Below are 22,925 nucleotides of genomic sequence, written 5' to 3'. Positions count from 1 at the left end.
TTTATTTATGAATACAAACTGTTAGGTATTAATAACGTCCAAAATTTACACTAATGTTGTTTTTAAGATTCTATGAAGTACTCAATACTACCTTTAAGAATACATGTTTATGTTTGATATAGCTAATGTTAACCAAATGATTTTATTGTACAAACCATTGCTTTATCTAGTATATTAGTATAAAATGTATGCAGTAACGTAGATGAGGAAACCCCACTTCCTATGCCTGCACCTAATAGCAGATGCCCTATGATGGACAGTGAAAGCTTGATGGCTATTTAGTCAAGTGTGCACATTGCCATCTAGTGGTGTACAGTTATCACTGCACAACCTAAATGTCTTCATTTTCTAAAATGATTTGATGGCTCAAGAGTAAACAATATGTTTATACAACTGTCAGACTTTTAAAACAGACTTCTTAATAGCTTCCTTATGACTCTCAACTTAGCACATTTCTTAGTGTTCCTATTTTATTAAGCAAAAGGCTTGTGATACCCTTTCAATAATAATTAATACATATTAAATGCCTCTTATGCACTAAGCCTCGTGTGAAGTGCTTTGTGTGGATTATCTCATTGATCCCCACAATAACCCTGCAGTGGAGCAACTGGTTTTTTGTTTCTTTTGTGGAGCAACTGTTACTGTCCCCATTTTACAGATGTGGAAACTGAAACTTAAGAACGTTAAGTGACTTGCTCAAGGTCAGTAGGAGAAGTTGGTCGAACGTACTGTCCAGGAACCTGCGTTACTCTGCACTGTGATCTGCACCTCCCAAAGCAGTTACCAATGAAATAAAATTTCCAAGAAGTCTCTGTGAAAGAGGGCCTTCCTCACCAGGTCTCTAATTATCAAATATGGCGAAATCGATTCGAACTCCACTAACTCAGAATTTATGAGTTAGACTGAATAGTATCTGCTTTTGTGCCTGGGATGTAGTTTAAGCTTCTTTTATATCGCCTATATAATAAATGCTCAAAATTATATGTTAATTAGGTTATTGAATTTGAGGGACTGTGCTAAAACTTAGGTTTGGAGTCACCGATCTTGTGAATCAATAAGACGATAGTATGGCTGTAGATGAGAAGGTGTTTAATTATTTTAACACTAATGGCTATCATTTGTTGAGCACCTATGTGCCAAACTCTGTGGTCAGCTCTTGTCTATACTTTCTCTCTTTTCTCCTCACTACAGCTCTCTCTGGATGGTATTCGTCTCCTCATTTCTAAAAAGGAAATAATAAAATGTATAGAGGAGAAATAACTTCCCCACTCTTTTACAGTTATTAGGGGAGCCAGGAGTGAAACCTCAATCTTTGTGATTACGAAATCTGTGTCTTTTGCCTCTCTTGGAAGAGAAGTATGTATAATGTACATGGTTACAGTTTCTCTGTGTACTGCCTCCCCTGTGCAAAAATACCATCGTCTCCGGGGCCTCTGGGTGGCTCAGTGGGTTGGGCCTCTGACTCTTGGTTTTGGCTCAAGTCATGATCTCAGGGTTGTGGGATCCAGCCCCACTTTGGGCTCCCTGCTCAGTGGGGAGTCTGCTAGAGATTTTCTCTGTCCCTTTCCCTCTGCTCCTCCTCTCCCCCCCTCTCTAAAATAAATGAATGAATCTTTGAAAAAAAAAAGAAGAAGAAGAAGAAGAAGAAGAAGAAGAAGAAGAAGAAGAAGAAGAAGAAAAGAAAAGAAAAGAAACCAATACCACTGTCTCTGCTGGGACCACAGCAGCAGGCTCCAGCCACTTCTGCCATGCACGCTGGTCCATGTCCATTACTCTCTTCCCTTACAGTCTGAAATGACATTTTGAAGCTGCATTTCTGAGCACATCACTCTATTTAAAACCCGTATCTTCCTACTTTCAGCATAAAGACCAAAAGGCTTGCCAGAGCTACAGTGCTCGGCCAGCCTTATCTTGTTCCTCTGGCCTCTTCACAAACCATCTCATAATCCCATTCTGTGCCTAGCACCCCGTCTGTCACGGTAGGTCATCATTCCTGATTATCCGTGTGATTGAGCGTCATGTCTCTATCCCCACCTGACTGTTAGTTCTCTGAGGCAGGACAGCCTCTTAGCGTTCTGCACCCAGACATATCCCCCAAGGGCTGGATCCAGAGAACGTATAGATCAAGCATAAAGGGAATAAATACAGGAATCCCAGTTCCCACAGAAATTAATTTAATTCCTTAAGAAATTAAAAAATAAACTCATAGATCCCATTTCCTTGGGAGTAACTTGGTTGCCAAATTGAAAGACTGGCTGAATAGCATTAAGAAACAAATAGTTTCCTTGTATGATAGAGAAGGTAAGAAATTTGCAATCACATAAATCTGAATTTATCCAAATCTAATAAACATTTAAGTATTTCATTCAGAAAGTGATTTGTATTTTTCTGCCCCAAATCAGAGATATACTAGAAAGTTGTGTTTTGTTTTGTTTTTACATGATTCACATTGTTCATTTGTTCAAGTGTAATGCACTGTCTTAGTGTATCAGGCACTCCCACTTTTGACTTTGTGATTTTTTCCCATTTAAGGAACACCATCCCTGCTTTGCAGATGAGGAAAGTAAATTTCCAAGTCTTTGAGGCTAAGAGGGCATGCACTTGTAGGAGGAGAACCATATTTGGATGTAGGTCTTCAGACTTCAAGTCCAGTGTTCATTTGGACTCGCAAGTCCAGAATCTCAATATACGTTAGTTTTGTTTTTTAAATATAGTGCTAGAAATGAGTAAAGAGGTAGGAAACTAAAACTTGGGAGTTGGTAGCAAAGCATATATGGAGTGCACATTTCTCAGGAACTGAAACATAAGTACACATTTCACTGAGAAAGACAACAGATTTGTTTTCAAATGCAAAGGTGTCATGAAAAGCGAACCTTAAATTTGGTGAAGTTGTAGAGAAACTGGAATTCTCATACACTTTTGTTGTGGATGGAAAATAGCACAACTATGTTGGAAAACACGGGAAGTTTCTCAAAAATTAAACGTACACCGACCATTCAACCTAGCCACTTCATGTCCAAGTATTTACCAAGAGAAATGGAGGCATATGTCTACACAAATACATGTACAAGATTGTTCTTAGCAACTTCATGCGTGGTCACCAAAAACTGAAACAACCCGAGTATCCATCAACAGGTGAGTTGATAGCCAAATTGTGATATATCCACACAATAGAGTACTGTTCAACAATGCAAAGGAACAAACTATTGACACATGCAACATGGATGAGTCTCAAGATAATTATACCAAGTAAAAGAATCCAGATTTAAAAAAAAAAAAAAAGAGTACATCCTGTATAATTCCAGCTATATAGAATTCCAGAAAACCTTTTGGAAAGTATATCTGTGGCTGCCTGGGATGAGGAGTGGGATGGGTTGAAAGGAGCAGGAGGACACTTTGGCGGCTGATGGAGATGTTCACTGTCTTGGAATCCATCAAAATTCTAGAGGAGAACATAGGCAGCAACCTCTACGACATCGGCCAAAGCAACCTTTTTCATGACACATCCCCAAAGGCAAGAGAAACAAAAGATAAAATGAATTTATGGGACTTCATCAAGATTAAAAGTTTCTGCACAGCCAAGGAAACAGTCAGAAAAACTAAGAGGCAGCCCACGGAATGGGAGAATATATTTGCAAATGACACTACAGATAAAGGACTGGTATCCAAGATCTACAAAGAACTTCTCAAACTCAATACACGAGAAACAAATAAACAAATCAAAAAATGGGCAGAAGATATGAACAGACACTTTTCCAATGAAGACATACAAATGGCTAACAGACACATGAAAAAATGTTCAAAATCATTAGCCATCAAGGAAATTCAAATCAAAACCACACTGAGATACCACCTTACGCCAGTTAGAATGGCAAAAATTGACAAGGCAAGAAACAACAATTGTTGGAGAGGATGTGGAGAAAGGGGATCCCTCCTACATTGTTGGTGGGAATGCAAGTTGGTACAGCCACTCTGGAAAACAGTGTGGAGGTCCCTTAAAAAGTTAAAAATTGAGCTACCCTATGATCCAGCCATTGCACTACTGGGTATTTACCCCAAAGATACAGACGTAGTGAAGAGAAGGGCCATATGCACCCCAATGTTCATAGCAGCAATGTCCACAATAGCTAAATCGTGGAAGGAGCCGAGATGCCCTTCAACAGATGACTGGATGAAGAAGTTGTGGTCCATATATACAATGGAATATTACTCAGCTATCAGAAAGAACGAGTTCTCAACATTTGCTACAACATGGACAGCACTGGAGGAGATAATGCTAAGTGAAATAAGTCAAGCAGAGAAAGACAACTATCATATGATTTCTCTCATCTATGGAACATAAGAACTAGGATGATCAGTAGGGGAAGAAAGGGATAAAGAAAGGGGGGGTAATCAGAAGGGGGAATGAAACATGAGAGACTATGGACTATGAGAAACAAACTGAGGACTTCAGAGGGGAGGGGGGTGGGGGAATGGGATAGACCGGTGATGGGTAGTAAGGAGGGCACGTATTGCATGGTGCACTGGGTGTTATACACAACTAATGAATCATCGAGCCTTACATCGGAAACCGGGGATGTACTGTATGGTGACTAACATAATATAATAAAAAATCATTAAAAAAAAAAAAAAGAAAAGCCAAAAACTTTTACCATGCAAAAAAAAAAAAAGATGTTCACTGTCTTGATTGTGGTGATGGTTTCTGGGATGTTATAACAAGACCTCAGCAAGAACAGGGAAGAAAGGAAATGAAATTCTTGACTATCCTAATGAAAGTAACCGTGACCTAAGTTTTGTGAGCTACTCAATAATGTAAGCCAAAAAACTGTTTGTTCTTGACCAGGTTAGTTAAGTGATCTGTGACTAAGTTTGCTGCTGCCTTCTAGAGATTACTTTTCCTTTTTCCCCTGCCTCTCTTCCTGCCTTCCTTAACTTTCCCTTCTTTATTTCAAAACTTATACTATGAAAAGTATATAAACAAATGAAAATATTTTTTAATGATTTTTTATTATATTATGCTAGTCACGATACAGTACATCCCCGGTTTCCGATGTAAAGTTTGACGATTCATTAGTTGTGTGTAACACCCAGTGCACCATGCAATACGTGCCCTCCTTACTACCCATCACCAGCCTATCCCATTCCTCCACCCCCCTCCCCTCTGAGACAAATGAAAATATTTTAAATAAATGCAGGTTTGATATCTTTTCAAACACTAGAGTGTGAGTGTTGGTTTTCTCTCTCTTTCTTTTAAGGGGTCAGTATGTGCAATGGAAAAATGCTTTCAAGCCAGATAGACTTGTTAATTTTAATCCCAAGTGCTATATACTTCAAAGTTGCTAAGAGACTAGATCTTAAATGTTCTCACCACAGAAAAAGAAATGATAATTATGGGATATGACGTGTTAGCTAATGCTATGGTGGTGCACATTGCAATATAGAAATGTATCAAACCAACATGTTGTACACCTTACACTTAATACTTACACGATGTTATATGTCAATTATATCTCAATTTTTTTTAAAAAGTCAGAGAGATGTGTATTTGAATGCAAGTTTTCCCATTGACTGGCCTTGGACCTTGGCATTTGTCCGTTAACTTCCCTGGTCTTCAGTTTCTCACGTGTAAAGATAGTAGCTGTACTGCAAGGGTCATTTTGAAGATTAGAAATAACTACTGTGGTTTTCAGGAAATACTTTTCTTGCTGTTACCCATTGTACGTCAAGTCTTTGAGATCAGGCACGGTCTATGCACATTTACTGCATCAGCCCCTACAGGAGTCGAACACATACTGAAGGCTACGAGGGGTCTTGACAAAACGGGACAGATGATACATGTGAAACAATGAATTTACCTTTCCCTGCATTTTGGGCTGATGTGTTCCCTCTGCTTTCATTGTACATAGTGCACCTGGTGGACATTTGGAACGTCATAGAAGCATTGCGGGAAAATGCTCTGAACAACCTGGACCCGAACATAGAACTCAGTGTGGCCCGCTTGGAGGCTGTGCTGTCCACCATTTTCTACCAGCTCAACAAACGGATGCCAACCACTCACCAAATCCAGGTGGAACAGTCCATCAGCCTCCTGCTTAACTTCCTGCTGGCAGCCTTTGATCCGTAAGCTCCCTCTGAATATCTGTTCCTCTCTACATGTTTGGTCTGTCCTTCCTCTTGTCCTCCTGGGTCTTTCTTCCAAATAATTTCCTTCAAGTAACCAACCACTTCTTTTTTCTTGATCAGATACTTATCTCAATAACGCCGCTCTGTGTTTAACGTCCATTTTAAATGCTATGGGGAAAAAAACTAGGGAGTGAAATAGTGCCGTAGAAAGTTGGGGACAATTGTATTTTCTATGCTGACCTTTATTTAACTCATCATCCCACGCTTCCTAGAAGCTGCGGTTGTCTGAAAGTGTTGCATGATGGCCTGCCTGTGGAGCGGTTTAATGAAGCGTGAAGTGGGAGGATGTTTTTAACTCTCTTCTTTGCAGATTGTCTAAGACAGTGTTTCTGAGGTGTCATAACAAGACCCTAGAGCAAACGGGGAGAAATTGAAGGGTTTCTTGACCAGCCTAGTGAAAGTAGCCATGCCTTGCATTAAATGGATCGGTCAATAACGAGCCTCATAAAACAGTGTAATGCCGTCCACAAGCAACAACTGAAACGCAGCCTCATTATCTTGTAATTTCCTCTCATAGAATCAGAGAATTTCAGAGCTGGCTGAAATATTAAAGACCGTTCTTCCAAATCTCTCATTTTACAGATGAAGGACCTGAAGCACAAAGAGACTGTCACTTGTCCAGTGTCTCTCGACGGTTTAGTGGCAGAGTAGGGATTTAGGTATTCAGCGAAGATTTCTTCTCCAAGGCACATGTGGCAGCCTTGTGAAGTGTAAAAACTCCCCCGAATTACTTTACCAGCCTAAGATTTCAAAAGGTCTTTTGCTGATAGCCTCTAGTCTAGATGCAGTATCAACATCTCCACTTTCACTACTGGTTTTGAATATTAAAAAGGAAAATTGCTAACTTGACCTTACAGGAATCGCATTTTAAGACTCTCAAAAGATTTTGCTTAGTCTCATTGTCTGGCCAATGCTTGGGAATATTTAAGCCCGGCACTGGAGATGTTCAAGCCAGGTTAATGTTATTATGCCACTCACGAAAGTCACCAGCTGTCACTTTACAATCTAGAGTGGTAACAGAATTATTCGTGCTCGGTTTGACCAGTGTAGATTACTGTCTCGGGATGTTTATATTTTGAATAATTCTTGAGTTGAAATAAACAGTTCTAAAACAAGCAGTCCGGCTTGATAGAGCCCATGCTTAGCCTGTGCAGACTTCAGAACTGATATACTGCTTTGGCCTAATCACTATGGTAACCAAGTGGCAGGCAGGTAGAGGAGGCTATGGTTCCACATGACAGGTGACAGAATGGAACCAGGCTATGGAATTGCTATAATGGCATTTCCATCCTGCCCCCTTGACAAGAGCACGGAAGCTTCCAGACTTGCTGCTAACATCTTCAGGGCACTTATTTGTTATAAGTGGAATAACGGAAAATATAAAAAGAGAAATAAAATTCTTGCCAAATCTTAGAGTATTCCTGAAGGATTCATAAGGGCTCAAAGGTAAAAAATAATTTGTATCCACTCCATAAATACAGAAACAGGGCCAGATTAACAATAAGGAAGGGGGACTTTGTGAAATATATGAGATATATAATATATACATATCTTATATTTTATATGATATAATACACCATACCTCAATATTATTTTCTCATATTATGAGAAATATACAATAGATTTGGTTTTTCACTTCCATTTGGAAATATTGGGAAGATCATTTTGGGAAAATGGGCTGTATATGTTCTCTAAACATCTACTGATAATTATTTCAAGGTTGATGAATGCTAAGCTTACGGACTATCCCAAGGTAAGGAGACATTGACATGAATGTTCAAATGGAATATTTATTGGGTTCTTTTCTTCTTATGGATAAAAAGGGTCCTGATGTATACTTCCAATAATCTCATTGTAGTAGATTTTTTTTAAATAACCACCTAGAGAAATCTCATCTTACAGATTTACAGACACATCCATATAGAGACCCCAGTCTCCAGATACTTCTGCCTCCTCTCTCTTGGCATAGCAAATGAGTCTAGGCAGTTCTGCTGATACTCACATTTCCATCTGATGGCTTTTGAAATTCTAGACGATGCGAGATGTGAGCCATAAGGAAGCATCACTAACTGGAAAGAGAATATAACCGGAAACATTCACTTAGAAGTGAATCTAAGAAGAGAAACTTAAGAATAAAATGAATGTTCAGTTCAATTTCTTATAATAGTAAACTCCTATTTCTCCAAATGAGATCCAGTATGGAAATCTGATGTCGCTTCCTACCACCTATCCCACGACAGAACCCAAGTGTCTAACATGCACGTCTGCATGTTGGTAGACGTGAATGAGACCTAGTACTTCAAAGATATGTTGTTACTGTTATGAAACCACCGAAACATTTGGGAGATTTTCTCTCATTTGCTGTAATTTAAGTGAACATATAAAAACCAGGGGGGGAAATCTAGAATAAAAATTAAAACCTGAATTCTAAAGAGGTCATCTATATATTTTTTTAAAAAGGAAAGACAGTATAGCGATTTAAATTCATGGAGAATGAGAGTAAGAACTTGCATTCAGAGAAACGTGGTCATTATTTTAGTAGTGCCTTAAAATTCACCAGACCCAGCGACGTGGAGTCCACCATGACAATGGTAACCTGAAACGAGGTTCAAAGCCCACTTGGCTGTGGCCCTGAGAGCCAGACTCGCCTTCTCACAACACAGGTCCCCCAAAATAGCACTCCTTCCTTCTCTCCCCAAAGAAACAGCCGGGTCTGGGTTCTCACATGGGCGTGCTTACTGCAGACCACAGTCGGTTTCCTGGGTGCAAGGTGTCTCCAACAACTTGGTCTCTTAGGAAGTAGAGAGTGCATAGCTACATACGCAGGATGATTTCTAGAACATTAGGAGCTAACATTGGTGCCCAGTGGCTCTACCTATGCTTGCCATTCTGTCTCTGAATAGTCAGGCTCTCGAGTCTAGAAGATTTTAGGTCTTCCTGACTTTCCTTCTAAAAATGGCTGTATCTATCAGGAGTCAACCAGTCATCGATTACCAACTGACTGCTAAGCAGATCTTTCCACCCCAGACACTGTCTTCTCCAGGGTCCTAGGAAAATAGATGGGTGCACCCGGGGAAAATGGGAAAGGAGGTCTCAGAATCAGGAGCAGGGACTGAGAGGGAGAAAGGATGTTAGGAAACAGCCTGAGCCAGTCTCTGCATCTCGTCTCTTTCTTCTGCACACCCCAAGAATGAGGTTACTGCCTTTCCTTATTTGCTGACAGCCTGGCGGCAGCTTTTTTTCTCACCATTATTATTTTCAAGAAAATTGAGAGTCACGAAAGAAAAACAACATGGGAGCAAGTTACAAGATGATAATTTTTTTTTTCAACAGCTTTCTGGAGGGATAATTGTAACCTTGAAAATAATTCTTAAAGTCTATAATGGCCTTTTGGAGAGTGGGGGGTCACAAACTGATCCACTGGGAAGCCCTTCCCCTCTCACGGCTGGGCTGACTCCCCCTGCCCCAGGCCCCACTATTCCTTACACATGGTTCTGCTCTTCCCTTCCCGTGCATGTCTTACCATGTGTATGACTGCCTCCCGCAAGCTACCGCATAGCGGGGCCGTGTCTCACTCTTGATATGCACAGCACCTGAGACAAGATCCAGCTCAGAAGGAGTCTGTGAATGAATGAATGAATGAATGAATGAATGAATGAATGAATGAATAAAGATCAATGATTGGCTTTTCACACTGATTTCTTTTCATTCTTTTTCTGAAATCAAGTCCTCCTTAATCTCTAGTATCTTACCAATACGAGTGAGTCCAAGTTTGCTCTGACACCTAAGTTTATACCCTCCATTTTTACTTCTGCTCCACAAGAGAAGAAAATCAGATGTCTATGGCTACTAATGTAGGGGTATCCTATTTTCACAAAAAACTTCAACGTAAGTCTCTTACTCTCTTCTTACTTCCCTGGGAAACACGAACTTTAGTCTGTTGACTTAATCTCATTTCAGTTCACTACAATCTTCCTTCTTAGGGAAGTTCCTCCTAAGGTAGATGATGTGACAGTGGCCTTGTTTTTAGCAAATATTATTTTCACATATATTCAGTCATACGAATATCACAGTAGGACAATGATAAATATTAAAAGGAACAGTGATGTTCCTATTTTCAGATGTCAAGCTGTATTCTTAATGCCACTTCTCCGATGATAATAATAATATCCTAATTGTAGTAACAGCTAATACGTTGTCAGCATTTCCTGTGTGCCAGCAACCTTCCCGGTTTGGCACAATGTGATTACGAGGAGGTGAAACAATGTGCAGGTCATACAGTCTCACCCTAGATGAGGTGAGTGGGGAACAAAATCCTTTGTTTCAGGCATTAGGGTAAGTTCAGGTCTATTCAGGCTTTCTGTTTCATTTCTTTTTTTTTCTAATGAGACTTAATGTATGTTATTTCCCCCAGACCTACCCTGCTTTTTCAGGATATTTTTATTAGGCTCACATTCCTCACCTTTCCACTTTGTGGTGGACAGAGGGTATGCGGAGGAAATATTTGGACTTAACTCGTATTACATTGTAGATTTAGAGTCAGTTTCATGACAGCCATCCAGAACTCCAAATCTATCGTATAATAGTCTTTCACAGAGAATACAACACCCTGGTATTTTCCTCTCTGCTTGGCATACTGCACCTCGCTGAACCATTTGAACATCCATTCCCACTGCTGAACCCCCCCCCCCACCTCCAGCACTGTGAGAGGTACCACAGTGCTATTTCAGACAGGTGGATATAAAATATTCTGGAACTCTGCCAAAACCCTTCTGCCTTTTGAGTTTTAAAAATGAGTTTGATGTTTAATGCAGGACGTATTACAAAGTACATGGCCCTTTCTCGGCGCGCCAATGAAATGTATAGTTCACATTTGAGGCTGTGAGGATGTGGGAGAGCAAAAGAAGAAGAGAAGAGGTCTACAAAACCAAATGTTCTCCTCTTTTCTTTTTACTATCTATATGGCTAAAACTAGATATTTAACATAGTGTTTGCCTGGTGATTTCCTTTTTCTTACCACATCTTAAATTCAAGATTTCCATGGAACATTCTCCTCTAATCGCTAATATTTTGTTCTAGTAGAAAAGACTTTGTTCCAAGATTCCTACATGTTGCTAAAATAGGATCTCTTTTCAAAGAAGTTTCACAATTGTAGATAAAATGAACAGCCTTAATGTCACCCCCCTTTACGTCAGACTTAGACTTTGCGTGGGGGGCAAATGGAATTTCATAGGGGTAAAATTCTGGCCCCGTCCATTCTGGAGAAACTCCTGGCAAACTCGCATGGCCAGGTGTTATGAGGAATTCTTTCCCCAAATGTATGACTGACATGATGGGGAGCCCAAAGAGATGCCACAGCCCACTAAGGGATTTCTATCTGTTCACGTGTTAACTTCACTAACCCAAAAAACAAGAGTAATTATGTATGTGATCACTTCAAAATTCAAGGTATTATACGAGTATACAATCTAAGATTAAGGACCATAAGGTCAATTTTTGTAATTTCACTCAAACCCTTCACATTTCTCATATAAAACTTAAGTGGTAAATCAAAATTTCTTTTCACATGTGCATTCATTAATTTAGCTAACATGTATTAAGAGCTTGCTTTGCGCTAAGTGCCACGCACAATAGGCTGGAGGTGAAAGATAAGGAAGATGAGAGCCCCACCGTTTTAAAAATGTGTATTAAAATTAACTGATTTTGACTGTTTTTCTCTAATAGACCATGAGCAAATTAGGGGTAGGAACCATACCTTATTCACCTTTACATCCCCAACCTACAAGGCATTGTCGATAAATATCTGTTGAGTTACATGAGTGATCCATAGGAACAAAATTATTCCCAGATAAAGACATGAGTTATGATAGAGGCGTGTTGTGAAAGCCAGAGGAGGAAACAATTTTTTCAGTTAATTAAGCCACCAAAATGTGTGAGAAAGAGCAGTTTGAGTTCTGTGCTCATCAAAATGCTTACCAAATGTTTTTGTGAAATGTGTTGGTAAAAGAAGAGCTTCTGGTTTGAGGACTCTTAAATAGAAAAATAATGCCTCCAGCCTGTTCCAAAAGGAATCAGTCAGAATTCAAATCTCATTTTCAAGGACTTAAAATTTATCATGGGATTCTATAATTTCAAACAGGAAACTCGCTTGGCAACTTGGAGAAACTTTACATTCTGTTCCAAATTCAGCCTAGCCTCCCAGACCTATCAATATCTATTTGCTGTTTTCCCTTCTTGTCAAAAGCAGATTTTCCCTCCCAGACAACTTTTCCCTGAAACCAATACCTTCTTAGTTCAGAGAAATCAGTTTGTCTCTTTGCGACGTCATGGAAAAAGCCCAGTGTAATGCAGTTCACTCACTTTTTATTTTGATGAGTCAAACTTTAAAGTAATTTATGTTTTTAAGACAGACACTCTACAAATTTCTGCATATATTTTAACCAAAGGGGAAGGGCTTTCTGATTTCCATTTTTAATGAGTCACCTCTTAGGAAAATTTGAAAATTTTCAGAGTGAGAAAACAAAGTATAAGGGAAATAAAAGATTTAAGGAAACACTGACTTATAAAGCAATTTCAGTTTGTACTTTTGCTAATTTTTTGATTGTCTTAAATACCCTTTAAGGTATTAATTACATACTGGTATAGCAATTTAATTGGGTGGTTTTTGACCTCAAGCTGGAACAAGAAAATGAAGTTTGCATTGCCAAGAACTTAAGGGTAACTGGCCTAAAAACTAGAATATATTCCATTATGGCAAAAACCAAATCATGGAAAAAAAGAGAGAAGCAATGGATTATGCATTGTGTTCTTGTTCTACGTTGAAAGGAAAAATATTAAAATAAACACAATTTTTACTTTAAAAATAAAATTTTTTAAGAAAAAAATGATAGGCTAATAGTAAATTTCATTTTAAAGCGCTTTGTACCTTTGTACCTTTGTACATTTTAAAGCTCTTTTTACCTACTGAAGAATCAACTGCACTAGCAACTTTTATTCACAAAGAACAGCTCGTGTGGTCATGTCCTTGATTCTAAGGCCCCGCCCACTCAGGAAGCGGATGGTCCTGCCGGATGCTCGGATACTCGGTCTACTGCGCGGTATTCTCAAGCACCCCTGCCTCTGCTCAGTCTTCCTTTAGTGGTGCTCAGAACTGCCCGTGAACTTGGAGTGTGCTGCCCTAGCGTTTCATAAGAAGACAAGAGCGTAGACTTCCTCTAGCGCTCTTCCTGCTGTTGCGGTTCCAAGGCTGTTTGGCCTGCAGCATTAGGGACAGTCTATGTTTTTCATCCTCAGCACGCTCTGGCCGGTCTGCTTCCGGAGTTGTGGCCAACGGCCAACATTCCATATGTGCAGTTTGACTGCCTTACTCCTAGAGGCATTGAGTGTGCAGACTCACTTTGGAACAATATGTCGCTTTCCTGCTCGTTTGCACAAGACTCCTGGGAGCTTCCTGTTATCCATCCTCATGAGCTTGACTTTCCACTTCCTAAATACTTAAGGGATTTCCCAAACTGTTCATGAATCAAACGGCCCTGGTCAGGGATGATTCCCAATGAGCACAACTCTTGTACTTCTCCCCTTGCGATGTCCCAACAGTCTACCGACTCCTTGCTTCCTTTGTTAATGCCACTCCTTTTTTTTTTTTTTTACCAAAACAAAGGGGGCAGAGGACCTGAACCCAAGATGACCTTAAGTAATGGCCTTTGGTGTGGAATCTAGTCCAAGGCCCTTAGAAAATCTTTCTCCCCACCCCCCACTTTTCTTCATCCTGTTATATCTACTGAAAATGTTCTTTAAAAAAATCCATGTGTATTTAAGTCCTCGGTGTCCCCCTTTTCCGTTGTGGAGTCATTCATCTCCAATTCCTTCAAGGTTTATCCACTATCAGGGCTGAGCAAGGTCTAAACTCACCCAGTAGTGGTGTGCTTCCCGAGATCTACATTCCTGCATACCCCCTGAATCCTTCTTAGTGACAAGGGTCACCTTTGCAATCTGGCACACTGGCTTGCATAACAATACATTCCAGTGGCCTAATTTCACCCTTGAGTTCCTGCAAAACTCTCATTGAGCTGCCCTCCACTTGGTGATTTATCTAGATTTATTGTGTCAATTTGGCAGAATAGCTCTGATACAACCTCTCCTGGATGTAATAGCATTAATCTTGCATTTCCAAGAATACAGAACTGGTGATCTCCCTATGATCTTCTTCATTAAAAGCTAAGGTTTAAGAATTCATCCATGAGCTATCATCATTTCATCCTGTGGAGAACTCCCTGTGCCAACATTATCTGTGGTCTATCCTCTTTCGTGAGTTAAATTGTTCTCTCTGATTCCTTGAAAGAAACTTGTATGGCTCTTAAAGTCTCACGTGTAATGCTCCTCAATTTCTCTGTGTTTTGAAGACTATTTTATCACTTTATTGCTCCTATTCTTCCACATGTGGTAGATTTCCCTGTTCTCATAATTTGAACTATGTTTCAGCTTAGAAAAGGGAACTAATTATTTCCTAAAGTAAAATTTTTAATATTTCTGGGTATCCATGCAGTTGGGAATAGAGTGCACATGGAATAATTTTGAATGAGGTTTTTTACAAAATCATTGCATTTTTCTTATAGCTACCTGCTCTAAAATTAGCAAACAACTAAATGAGTGGTCATTCAAAATTCTAGGGGCACCTGCTATAATGATTAGTAGTCATCAGTTAACATAAGAAGTATATCATTCACTGACTCTGGGGGAGACGAAGTGCAAGGCACTAGGAATTCAACTAATTTAGAAGATATGGTCTCTGTCCCCACGGATCGCACAGTGTGTGGGGTCATGTTACATGCAGACATCTAAATAAACAAATCAAGGTCACTCAGTGTGATAGGTGCCAAACAGTAGGTGAAAGTGGAGGGAGAGCATTTTCCTGCACACTTCAGAGCCCAGTGAGCGATGATATTGAGCTGAGTCTTGATGAATAGGTGGGAGAGTCCTGGACAAAAGGTGATTGGAAGGGCAGGGGCATTAAACATGAGACTGGGGAGTGCAGTTCAACAGAAATGCTAGCAGGTGAGACTGGAGAGCACAGGTGAAGTTGTAACCATATCCTGTAGGCAAACAGAAGCAATCGGAGATTTCAATAATGAAATAATATAGTCGGATCTGTGATGTGAGTGTGCAAGCAGAGAGATCATTGAAGAAGTTATTATAGTGTTCACGCAAGAGCTGGTGCAATGGCAGTTAGAATGGAAAGCAGAGAATGGGTTTAATATATAAGAAGGAGGTGTATTTGAGTTCCTCAGACATTTATTCAGGTAGTGGGGAATTAAGGAAAAGAACAAAGTGAAGGGTAACCCTTTCCCTGGGGATTCATTTTGGGTAACTAGGTACATGGTAAGTCAGAAGAGGAACTGACAATCAGAAGCAGGTTAGTAGTGGGTTGGTCTGAGTGTGATGGAAGGGCTTTGTAAAGATCATGAATTCTTCTTTGAACACAGTTGGTTTGACATGACGTTTCCAAAGAAAGATTTCTAATAAATAATTTTACAGGTCTGGTAGTTAGGCCTAGAAATATAAATGTGAAAGCCACTAGCATAGGGCTTAGTCACTTTTGCATTCAGGCTGGCTGTATTTGAGGTCCTATGCTAAGTATGACATCAACAAGGATGAATAACAAATGATCTGTCTCTGGAGTCTAGTAATGAACAAAGACACATTACTTATTATATCTTATTCTTCTAATATGTCATATATATATGGACCTTATTCATATAAATGATTTATTCTATATACTAAACCCTTGTCGATACTGACTTTTCTTGCCTTTCAGCCACATTATTAAATAATTCCTTTGATCTTTCTTAAGAGTAGCAACTATCAAAGAAATGAATTACTACTGGGATATACTTACGGATTCCAAGGATACAAGAATAAACAGTTTATCCCAGCTGGAAAATCATTTAGCTGAAATATTATACTTCTTACAGTGTGCCCTTTATATCACATTTTGTGAAGGACAAGTTAGTTACACTTCCTAAATCAATGAAGATTGGGCAGATATGGTGTCGCTTTGCCCCTTTAAAATATCAACTCTCTTTGGAAAGTAAATGTATCATATACACACAGTCAGCTTGTGGGTAGGAAATGATGGGTGAAAAAAAGTGTGATGGAAAAGTCCCCAGAGTTAGTCTAACAAAATTCAGGAATTCTCCAATCAAAAAAAAATTTTTTTTTCTGAAACCTTGTTTAAATAATTTATAGAGACTGTAGAATCATCATGCATTAAATTATTTTATGAAACGCACAGTGAAAATCATGTTCTGTAATTGTAATCCATGGCTAAATAGTACATATCCCTCCAGCTGCCAGTTCATGCTTGGATCAAGTGACATATACAAAGAATAACTTGAAGAGTCTGCTGTCTCTTGAAAAAAGGAAACATTGAATAGACAGCTTTTCAGAAATTTGTGTTGAATCGTATTCATGGTCTTTTCTAAAATGGCTATGTTCACATAATGTATGCAGCTACAGTATCCTATGATTTCTACCAAACAGAAAATGTCAGATCTCATTACTGGAAGCTCTCTAAATGACATCTTTTTTCTCTCTCTCTCTTATCATTAAACAGGGAAGGCCATGGTAAAATTTCAGTATTTGCTGTCAAAATGGCTTTAGCCACGTTGTGTGGAGGGAAGATCATGGACAAATTAAGATGTAAGTTATTCTGGGTGTCTCTCTTTGCTTATGCCTCCCGTGTACCACATTTGCCGTTCCCCATTTCTGCCTGTCCTGCTGCCATTTTGACTTTCCTCATTCTCTGAGCGTTGTTTGAAATAGAATCTTCATGGGTGTTTGGATTTTATCACAGAAAGATTTTCATATTAGATAAATGTTAATGATATGAATGTTTTCCTTCCACTTATGGATTATTATTAGCTATAACCTGTTGAGTAACACCAACTAGACTTCTTGTAACATTAAAGTAAGATATATATCCTTTCAATTTCACTGTACTATACCACCTTACAGGCGTAAGTCCATCTTCATAGGGACATGAACGCCATGTTGGACAACCTGCCTTTTTTAGGTAATCTAAAGCCAAAGCTCCTGGCACATTTCCTCATTCTTCTAAGCCAGTGCTATTCAAATCCTGGGAATGCTAAAGGTTCCAAAATAAACATTGCCAGGGTATAGGCATAAGAACTGCATAGAAACACCTCAGACTGAGAATTAACTGAATTCTAATAAAAGCATGACAGCTAAGGTGCATTGAGTGATTGTGGGCCCTTTTAGGTACGTTTTGTCACCAAATGTGGTAGTTGTTTAACCAAGAAAACACAATCGTTTTGTTTTAGTAAGGAAGCTGAGACTCAGAGAGGTAGAATAAGGTAAATCGTGTAGCTAAGATGGTACCAGGATTTGAACCTGACTTTTTTTCTCTACACCAGTGGTTCTGAAATTTGAGGATATATAGAATCATCTAGAGGGCTTTTTATTTATTTATTTATTTATTTATTTATTTATTTATTTATTTATTTATTTTAGATTTTATTTATTTATTCGACAGAGATAGAGACAGCCAGCGAGAGAGGGAACACAAGCAGGGGGAGTGGGAGAGGAAGAAGCAGGCTCATAGCAGAGGAGCCTGATGTGGGGCTCGATCCCATAACGCCGGGATCACGCCCTGAGCCGAAGGCAGACGCTTAACCGCTGTGCCACCCAGGCGCCCCTAGAGGGCTTTTGAAACCATAGATTTCTGGGTCCCACTCCCAGAGTTTTTGTTTCAGAAGACCTCGGGTAGGGATTGGGGGGCAAGAATTTTCATTTCCAACTATTTCTAAATGATGTCTATGCTGCTGTTTAAAAGAAAGATTCCCACTTACCCCTTTCCCTTACCTTAAATATGATGAGTTTGGGTTATGATGCTGTGTGGGAAAGAGCACTGTCATGAGAGTCAGGAGCCCCAGCTTGTAAGCCCCACTATGTGATTAATTTGCTGAGTTATTCTGTGGCAGTTACTCTACTTCCTTAGTCCTCGGCTTCCATCTCTATCCCAAATTTGGGGATTTTGTTCGATACCCGGAGGGTCCCTCCCAGCTCTACTCATCTGTGACTCTCAGCCTCCAGGCACTGTTCTCTCCTGCCGCCTGACAGCTTCAGAGTGTGATCTCTTTCTTTTTAATGCACAAAGAGGGGGGAAACGAAGGAAGAAACAGAAAAAAAAACAAAAACCCTTTGTTCCTCTGGAATTTCCCCAGACATACTCCAAGACAGAGTTATGTCTTTGGACCAGTAGATAAGGGGAAGGCAAACGGAAGCCCCACAAGCACCCATCTCCCCTTGCTTCAGGATCCTGTCCCCTACAGGGAGCCAAACGCATTTTGGATTCAGAGAAGCCCAAGCAGGCTTTACAAGGGAGAGATAAGTTTCTCTTTAGCTAGCCGGAAAGCTATTTTAAAAAATTAAAATCTATCTGCCCCAGTACTTGAGTGAGGATAATAGCTAAATTGGAAGGTGGTGTGAGCAATGTCCTTTTTAAAAACATAGCTTCAGAATAACCCATGAGGCATTTCCCCTAGGACTGAGAGGAGAAAGTTGAGCAAAACCAACCAGGGCCGAGGAAGAAACTCTGCGGGGCCTTCTCTGCTGACCTCATGTCACAGTTGGCCACTTATGCTGAGGACATTAGATAACATGGTTTGTTTGTTTTTGTTTGTTTGTTTGTTTGTTTTAAGTCTTGAGAAACATTTCCAAATATTTACTCAGTGTTGTATTAATAGGGACATGAATAAAAGGATTCCATATTAAAATAAGTTTCAGGAAAACTGAGAGAACCAGTTTTCTGACCTTCATTGGGGTCTTTGGTACCTTTCATGAACCAAGCTAATTCTGTGCCACCGAGGACCACAGTGCTTTCCATCTTTCCATTCAGGCTTCATTGGTGTCAGATTTTATCCCTCTGCTGGGGGAGAAGGGGTCCAGCAATCTCAGGAGTCCATCTCACTCCAGAGGCCCCCAGCCTGTAAGTGTCATTGCCCAGGAATACACTAGTCACTGGTAATAAGAAAGGAGTGCCCATGATAGTCATGGAGGCACCCACTCCCACCTCCTGGGCTGGAAAAAGCCACTGCTTTCCCTTCTTAGCCCAGGAAGAAATTCGGGGCCCATAAAGACCGAGGGAATGGTTGGTAGGTCAGCAAGGAACCATGCCTGCAGAGTTACAAAGCTCAAGATAACTAAGTTTCTGAGCAGATCTTTACCAATTGTCAAAACCCTGGCAGATCTCTTGCATGTCCAGGAATTCAAAGCCAACAAGGTCACGGCCAGGGTGCTTTCTCCTCACCACACCGTCAGGGAGCAAAGCATGCATGCTACCTAGTGGCCAGAGGAGATCCCCTTCAGTGCAGTGAAAGAAGTTGACCAATGCATGAGTCTCATTGGAAGTAGACCGTGTTCTCCAGTCTGCAGAAATGAGTTTCCGTGCCACAAATTCTGGAGAACAACAAAAACAGATAGGGGATCATGAGATACATCACGTTGCCCTCTCCCAGAGCTTGGATCTGAATCACAGCCATGTGTCGCCAGCTCTGCAGCTGAAGAGTCACTCTGTATACTTCATCCCAAGAAGGTGGTTTTTGTGGTTTCCTGGGAAGTCGATTGGGAGCAATTTGACAAAAACAATTTAACTGAAAGCACTTTGGTTGGAAGAACGTCACCAAAATGTGAATCAGTCAAAACTAAATAGATTCAGTCACCAATATTTCTAGTTTCAGTGATAACTATTAACTGAATACATAAATATGGGCAAATCTGCCCACAGACAGCAGAGGCTGAGTCTTGATGAGCGGCATTGTGAGGGTTTTCTCTGGTCTTCTTTTGCTGGCTGCACTTACTGGTAAAACAGGCAAAGTCATGATTTTCTGCATTGCTTTTGTAATAAGAAAAAGTAAAATGAAAGGATATGGAATTTCTCGGGATTTGAGGGGTTTGTTTTCCCTTCTTTGAATTCTAATTCACTTTAAGCCAATATGCCAGCTGTGCTCGTTTGGCAGTTTTTCTATTTTTGTGCATAGGGATGAGAGGCATTTAGTTTCTTCCAACTAGCCCTTCATGTGGGAGAGTGCAGGGCAAGAGTCATTGCTGAAAATAAATTAGAAACTTTAGAAAGCAAAAAGTGGAAGACAGAAAACTTTCAACTAAATTTTTCAAACTGCTTTAAAATGCATGAAAAGGGACAACGACTCCATGTTGCACCACAATTGCCGACACGGGGCCGCCAGGAACCACTATGCGCGGTGTTCACCACGTCCCTCCAGCAGCTTCCAGTATGAGTCGTGGGATGTGGCAACCTAAACAGAAACTGACCTAATCAAATACCCTGTTTCTGTCAAATTGTTCTCGGTCCAGTTATAAGCTGTTGTAATAAGTTGGGACACCCGTTTGTACTTCTTCCTTGGGGCTCCCAGATAGTCCTAAGGATCCTAAGAAATTCTGAATACAATGCTTTTAGCCTGGAATGCCAGGGGCTGTCCTAAAGCTTCTGGGGAGGGCTTGTTTTGTTTAAAAGACTAGCCTTGTGGCAAACACCAGGTATTTGTTGAGTTTCTATAACAGAACCACCTCCACACCTCCCCCCGCGGGTTATATTTCTAACTCAGTGGCCTGCCTTAAATCTTCCGTATCTCCCGCAACATCTGGATACAACCTAAACGCCTTCGTAGAGCCTTAAAGCTCTTCAGATCTCTAGCTCATCTCCCCCCCACGCCCTTGTGGGCACCCAGGGCCCCTGGCACAATGAGCTGCTTGGAGAGCCTTGAGTGCATCACGCTTGAGCATGCCTGTGCACACCCTGATTCTCTTTCCTAAAGCCTGACTAGCCCCTAATTGTATTTATACTTGGCCGAGAAGTCCCCTCTGTCACCTAGGAAGACCGAGAAGTCACCTGTGTAAGGAAATCTTCCCTGACCCACCCCTCATTCTGGAAACCCTCTCTTGGAGCTCCTGCTGCACCCCGTGCACCCTACTGTTCTGGTAGTGACATCGCCGCGTTAGGATTCATGATGTCCCAGGATGCATTCTGTCCGCGCATCTCTGTACCCTCAAGGTCAAGAACCTCCCAGAGGTCAAGAACTGTGTCCTATTACTGACCAATTCACAAAATTAGAATGTGGCCAGTAGGTTAGATAATATTAGGTAAGATTAGTGTATCAATGTTAAATATATCAAAGTGGATAACTACCCTGTAACCCAGGTAAACAAGCTATGGCCTGTGAGCCAAGACTAGTTTCCACATTTTTAAAGGTTGTACAAAATACAAAGACGAGTGTGTGACAGAGACCAGGTGTGGTCCACAAAACCCAAAATATCATGATCTGGCCCTTTACAGAAGAAGTTTGCTGAGCTTTGCTGTAGTCTCATCAGAGGATATACCCTTATTCTTAGGGAAGACGCACTGGCAGTGTTCAGAGGTAATGGAAATTAGTCTCACTTCAGAAAAAAAATTGTTTGCACACACATATGGACACAGAGACAGACATAGACAGATGATAGATAGATAGATAGATAGATAGATAGATAGATAGATAGATGATAGATAGATGATAGAATGATAAAGTAAATGGAATAAACTGCCCATAGATGAGTTTGGATAAAGCATATGTGGGTGTTCTTTGCAGTACTCTTATTCTTGCAATTATTTTAAGTTTGCTATTATTTTCAAATAAAATTTTGTTTTAATTCCTTAAAAAATAAATAAAAAAAAGAACTATGTCCTGATTTTTCTGTATATTCATTGCTTAGCAAAATTTTACACATTTAGTGTGTGCTGAGTTAATTGTAGTTGAACGAATCAATGAATATAAATTCTTCTAAAGTATCTATCATTGTGTGGTGCTGCCGGAAATACAGTGGTGATTTACAGTATAACTGGGAACGTTACAGAACAACCCCATTGGAGAGGCAAAGCCTAAGCATATGAAATAAATAACAGAAAAAACGTGATCTGGAATTAACAGTAAAAATAGTTCACATTGGGGCACTTGGGTGGCTCAGTGGGTTAAGCATTTGCCTTCGGCTCAGGTCATGATCCCAGAGTCCTGGGATCAAGTCCCACATCAGGTTCCCTGCTCTGCGGGGAGTCTGCTTCTCCTTCTCCCTCTGCCCCTCCCCCCTGCTTGTGCTCTCTTTCTCATGCTCTTTCAAATAAATAAATAAAATATTTTTTTAAAAAATAGCTCACATTTCTGTACTGTGTACTAAATGTCAAGCACTAGTCTGTGTCCTTTACATCTGTACATTTATCTATTAATTTAATCTTTGAAATATCTTCTATTTTATTACATATACATATATTACATATTATAGGCATATTACATATGTGTATATGTATATTGTTATATCCATATGTGCATATATATGTTATTATATAAATGAGAGCCCAGAACGAAGGTACAAACATATCATTTTGATAACTTCCTCAGAGTCCCCTCAATTCCTTTTAAAAACCAGAGTGGCATTTACAAACAGCCCCTTCCCTTTGATCTCAAACAGCCCTAGTTTGGCTGTTGCTTAGCAAAACTTCATCAACACAATCTAGTTTAATATTAACTTCAAGTTTGTGAGAGGTCAATGCTGGTACTCCTTCAGCTTTTGCTCTAGTTAGAACTGTTGTCTAAATCCTTACTGTGGGAGATTTGAAAGGTCTAGGCTACTTTTCAAAATGTGTCATGGCCCAAAAAAGTCAAGCCTAGAAGATCATC

The 22,925-nt window shown here is 40.1% G+C and overlaps 1 protein-coding gene across 26 annotated transcripts in view; it reads left to right on the top strand.

Annotated features, from left to right (window-relative positions):
• Positions 1-22,925, top strand: part of DTNA (dystrobrevin alpha) — a 347,196-nt gene that overhangs the window by 251,218 nt on the left and 73,053 nt on the right. For all 26 annotated transcript variants that reach the window (XM_087869882.1, XM_087869883.1, XM_087869881.1 and 23 more), the window contains 2 exons: positions 5,907-6,120; positions 16,796-16,881. In XM_087869882.1, the coding sequence (XP_087726008.1) occupies positions 5,907-6,120; positions 16,796-16,881 (300 nt within the window). The remainder of the gene's footprint in view (positions 1-5,906; positions 6,121-16,795; positions 16,882-22,925) is intronic.

This window comes from Ursus americanus, chromosome 19 (assembly GCF_024610735.1).
Source record: "Ursus americanus isolate L20-20 chromosome 19, mUrsAme1.1.p, whole genome shotgun sequence".
In the NCBI taxonomy this organism is placed as follows: Eukaryota; Metazoa; Chordata; class Mammalia; order Carnivora; family Ursidae; genus Ursus; species Ursus americanus.
Note: the sequence above shows the minus strand (reverse complement) of the source record. Positions and strands in the feature narration are given on the sequence as shown.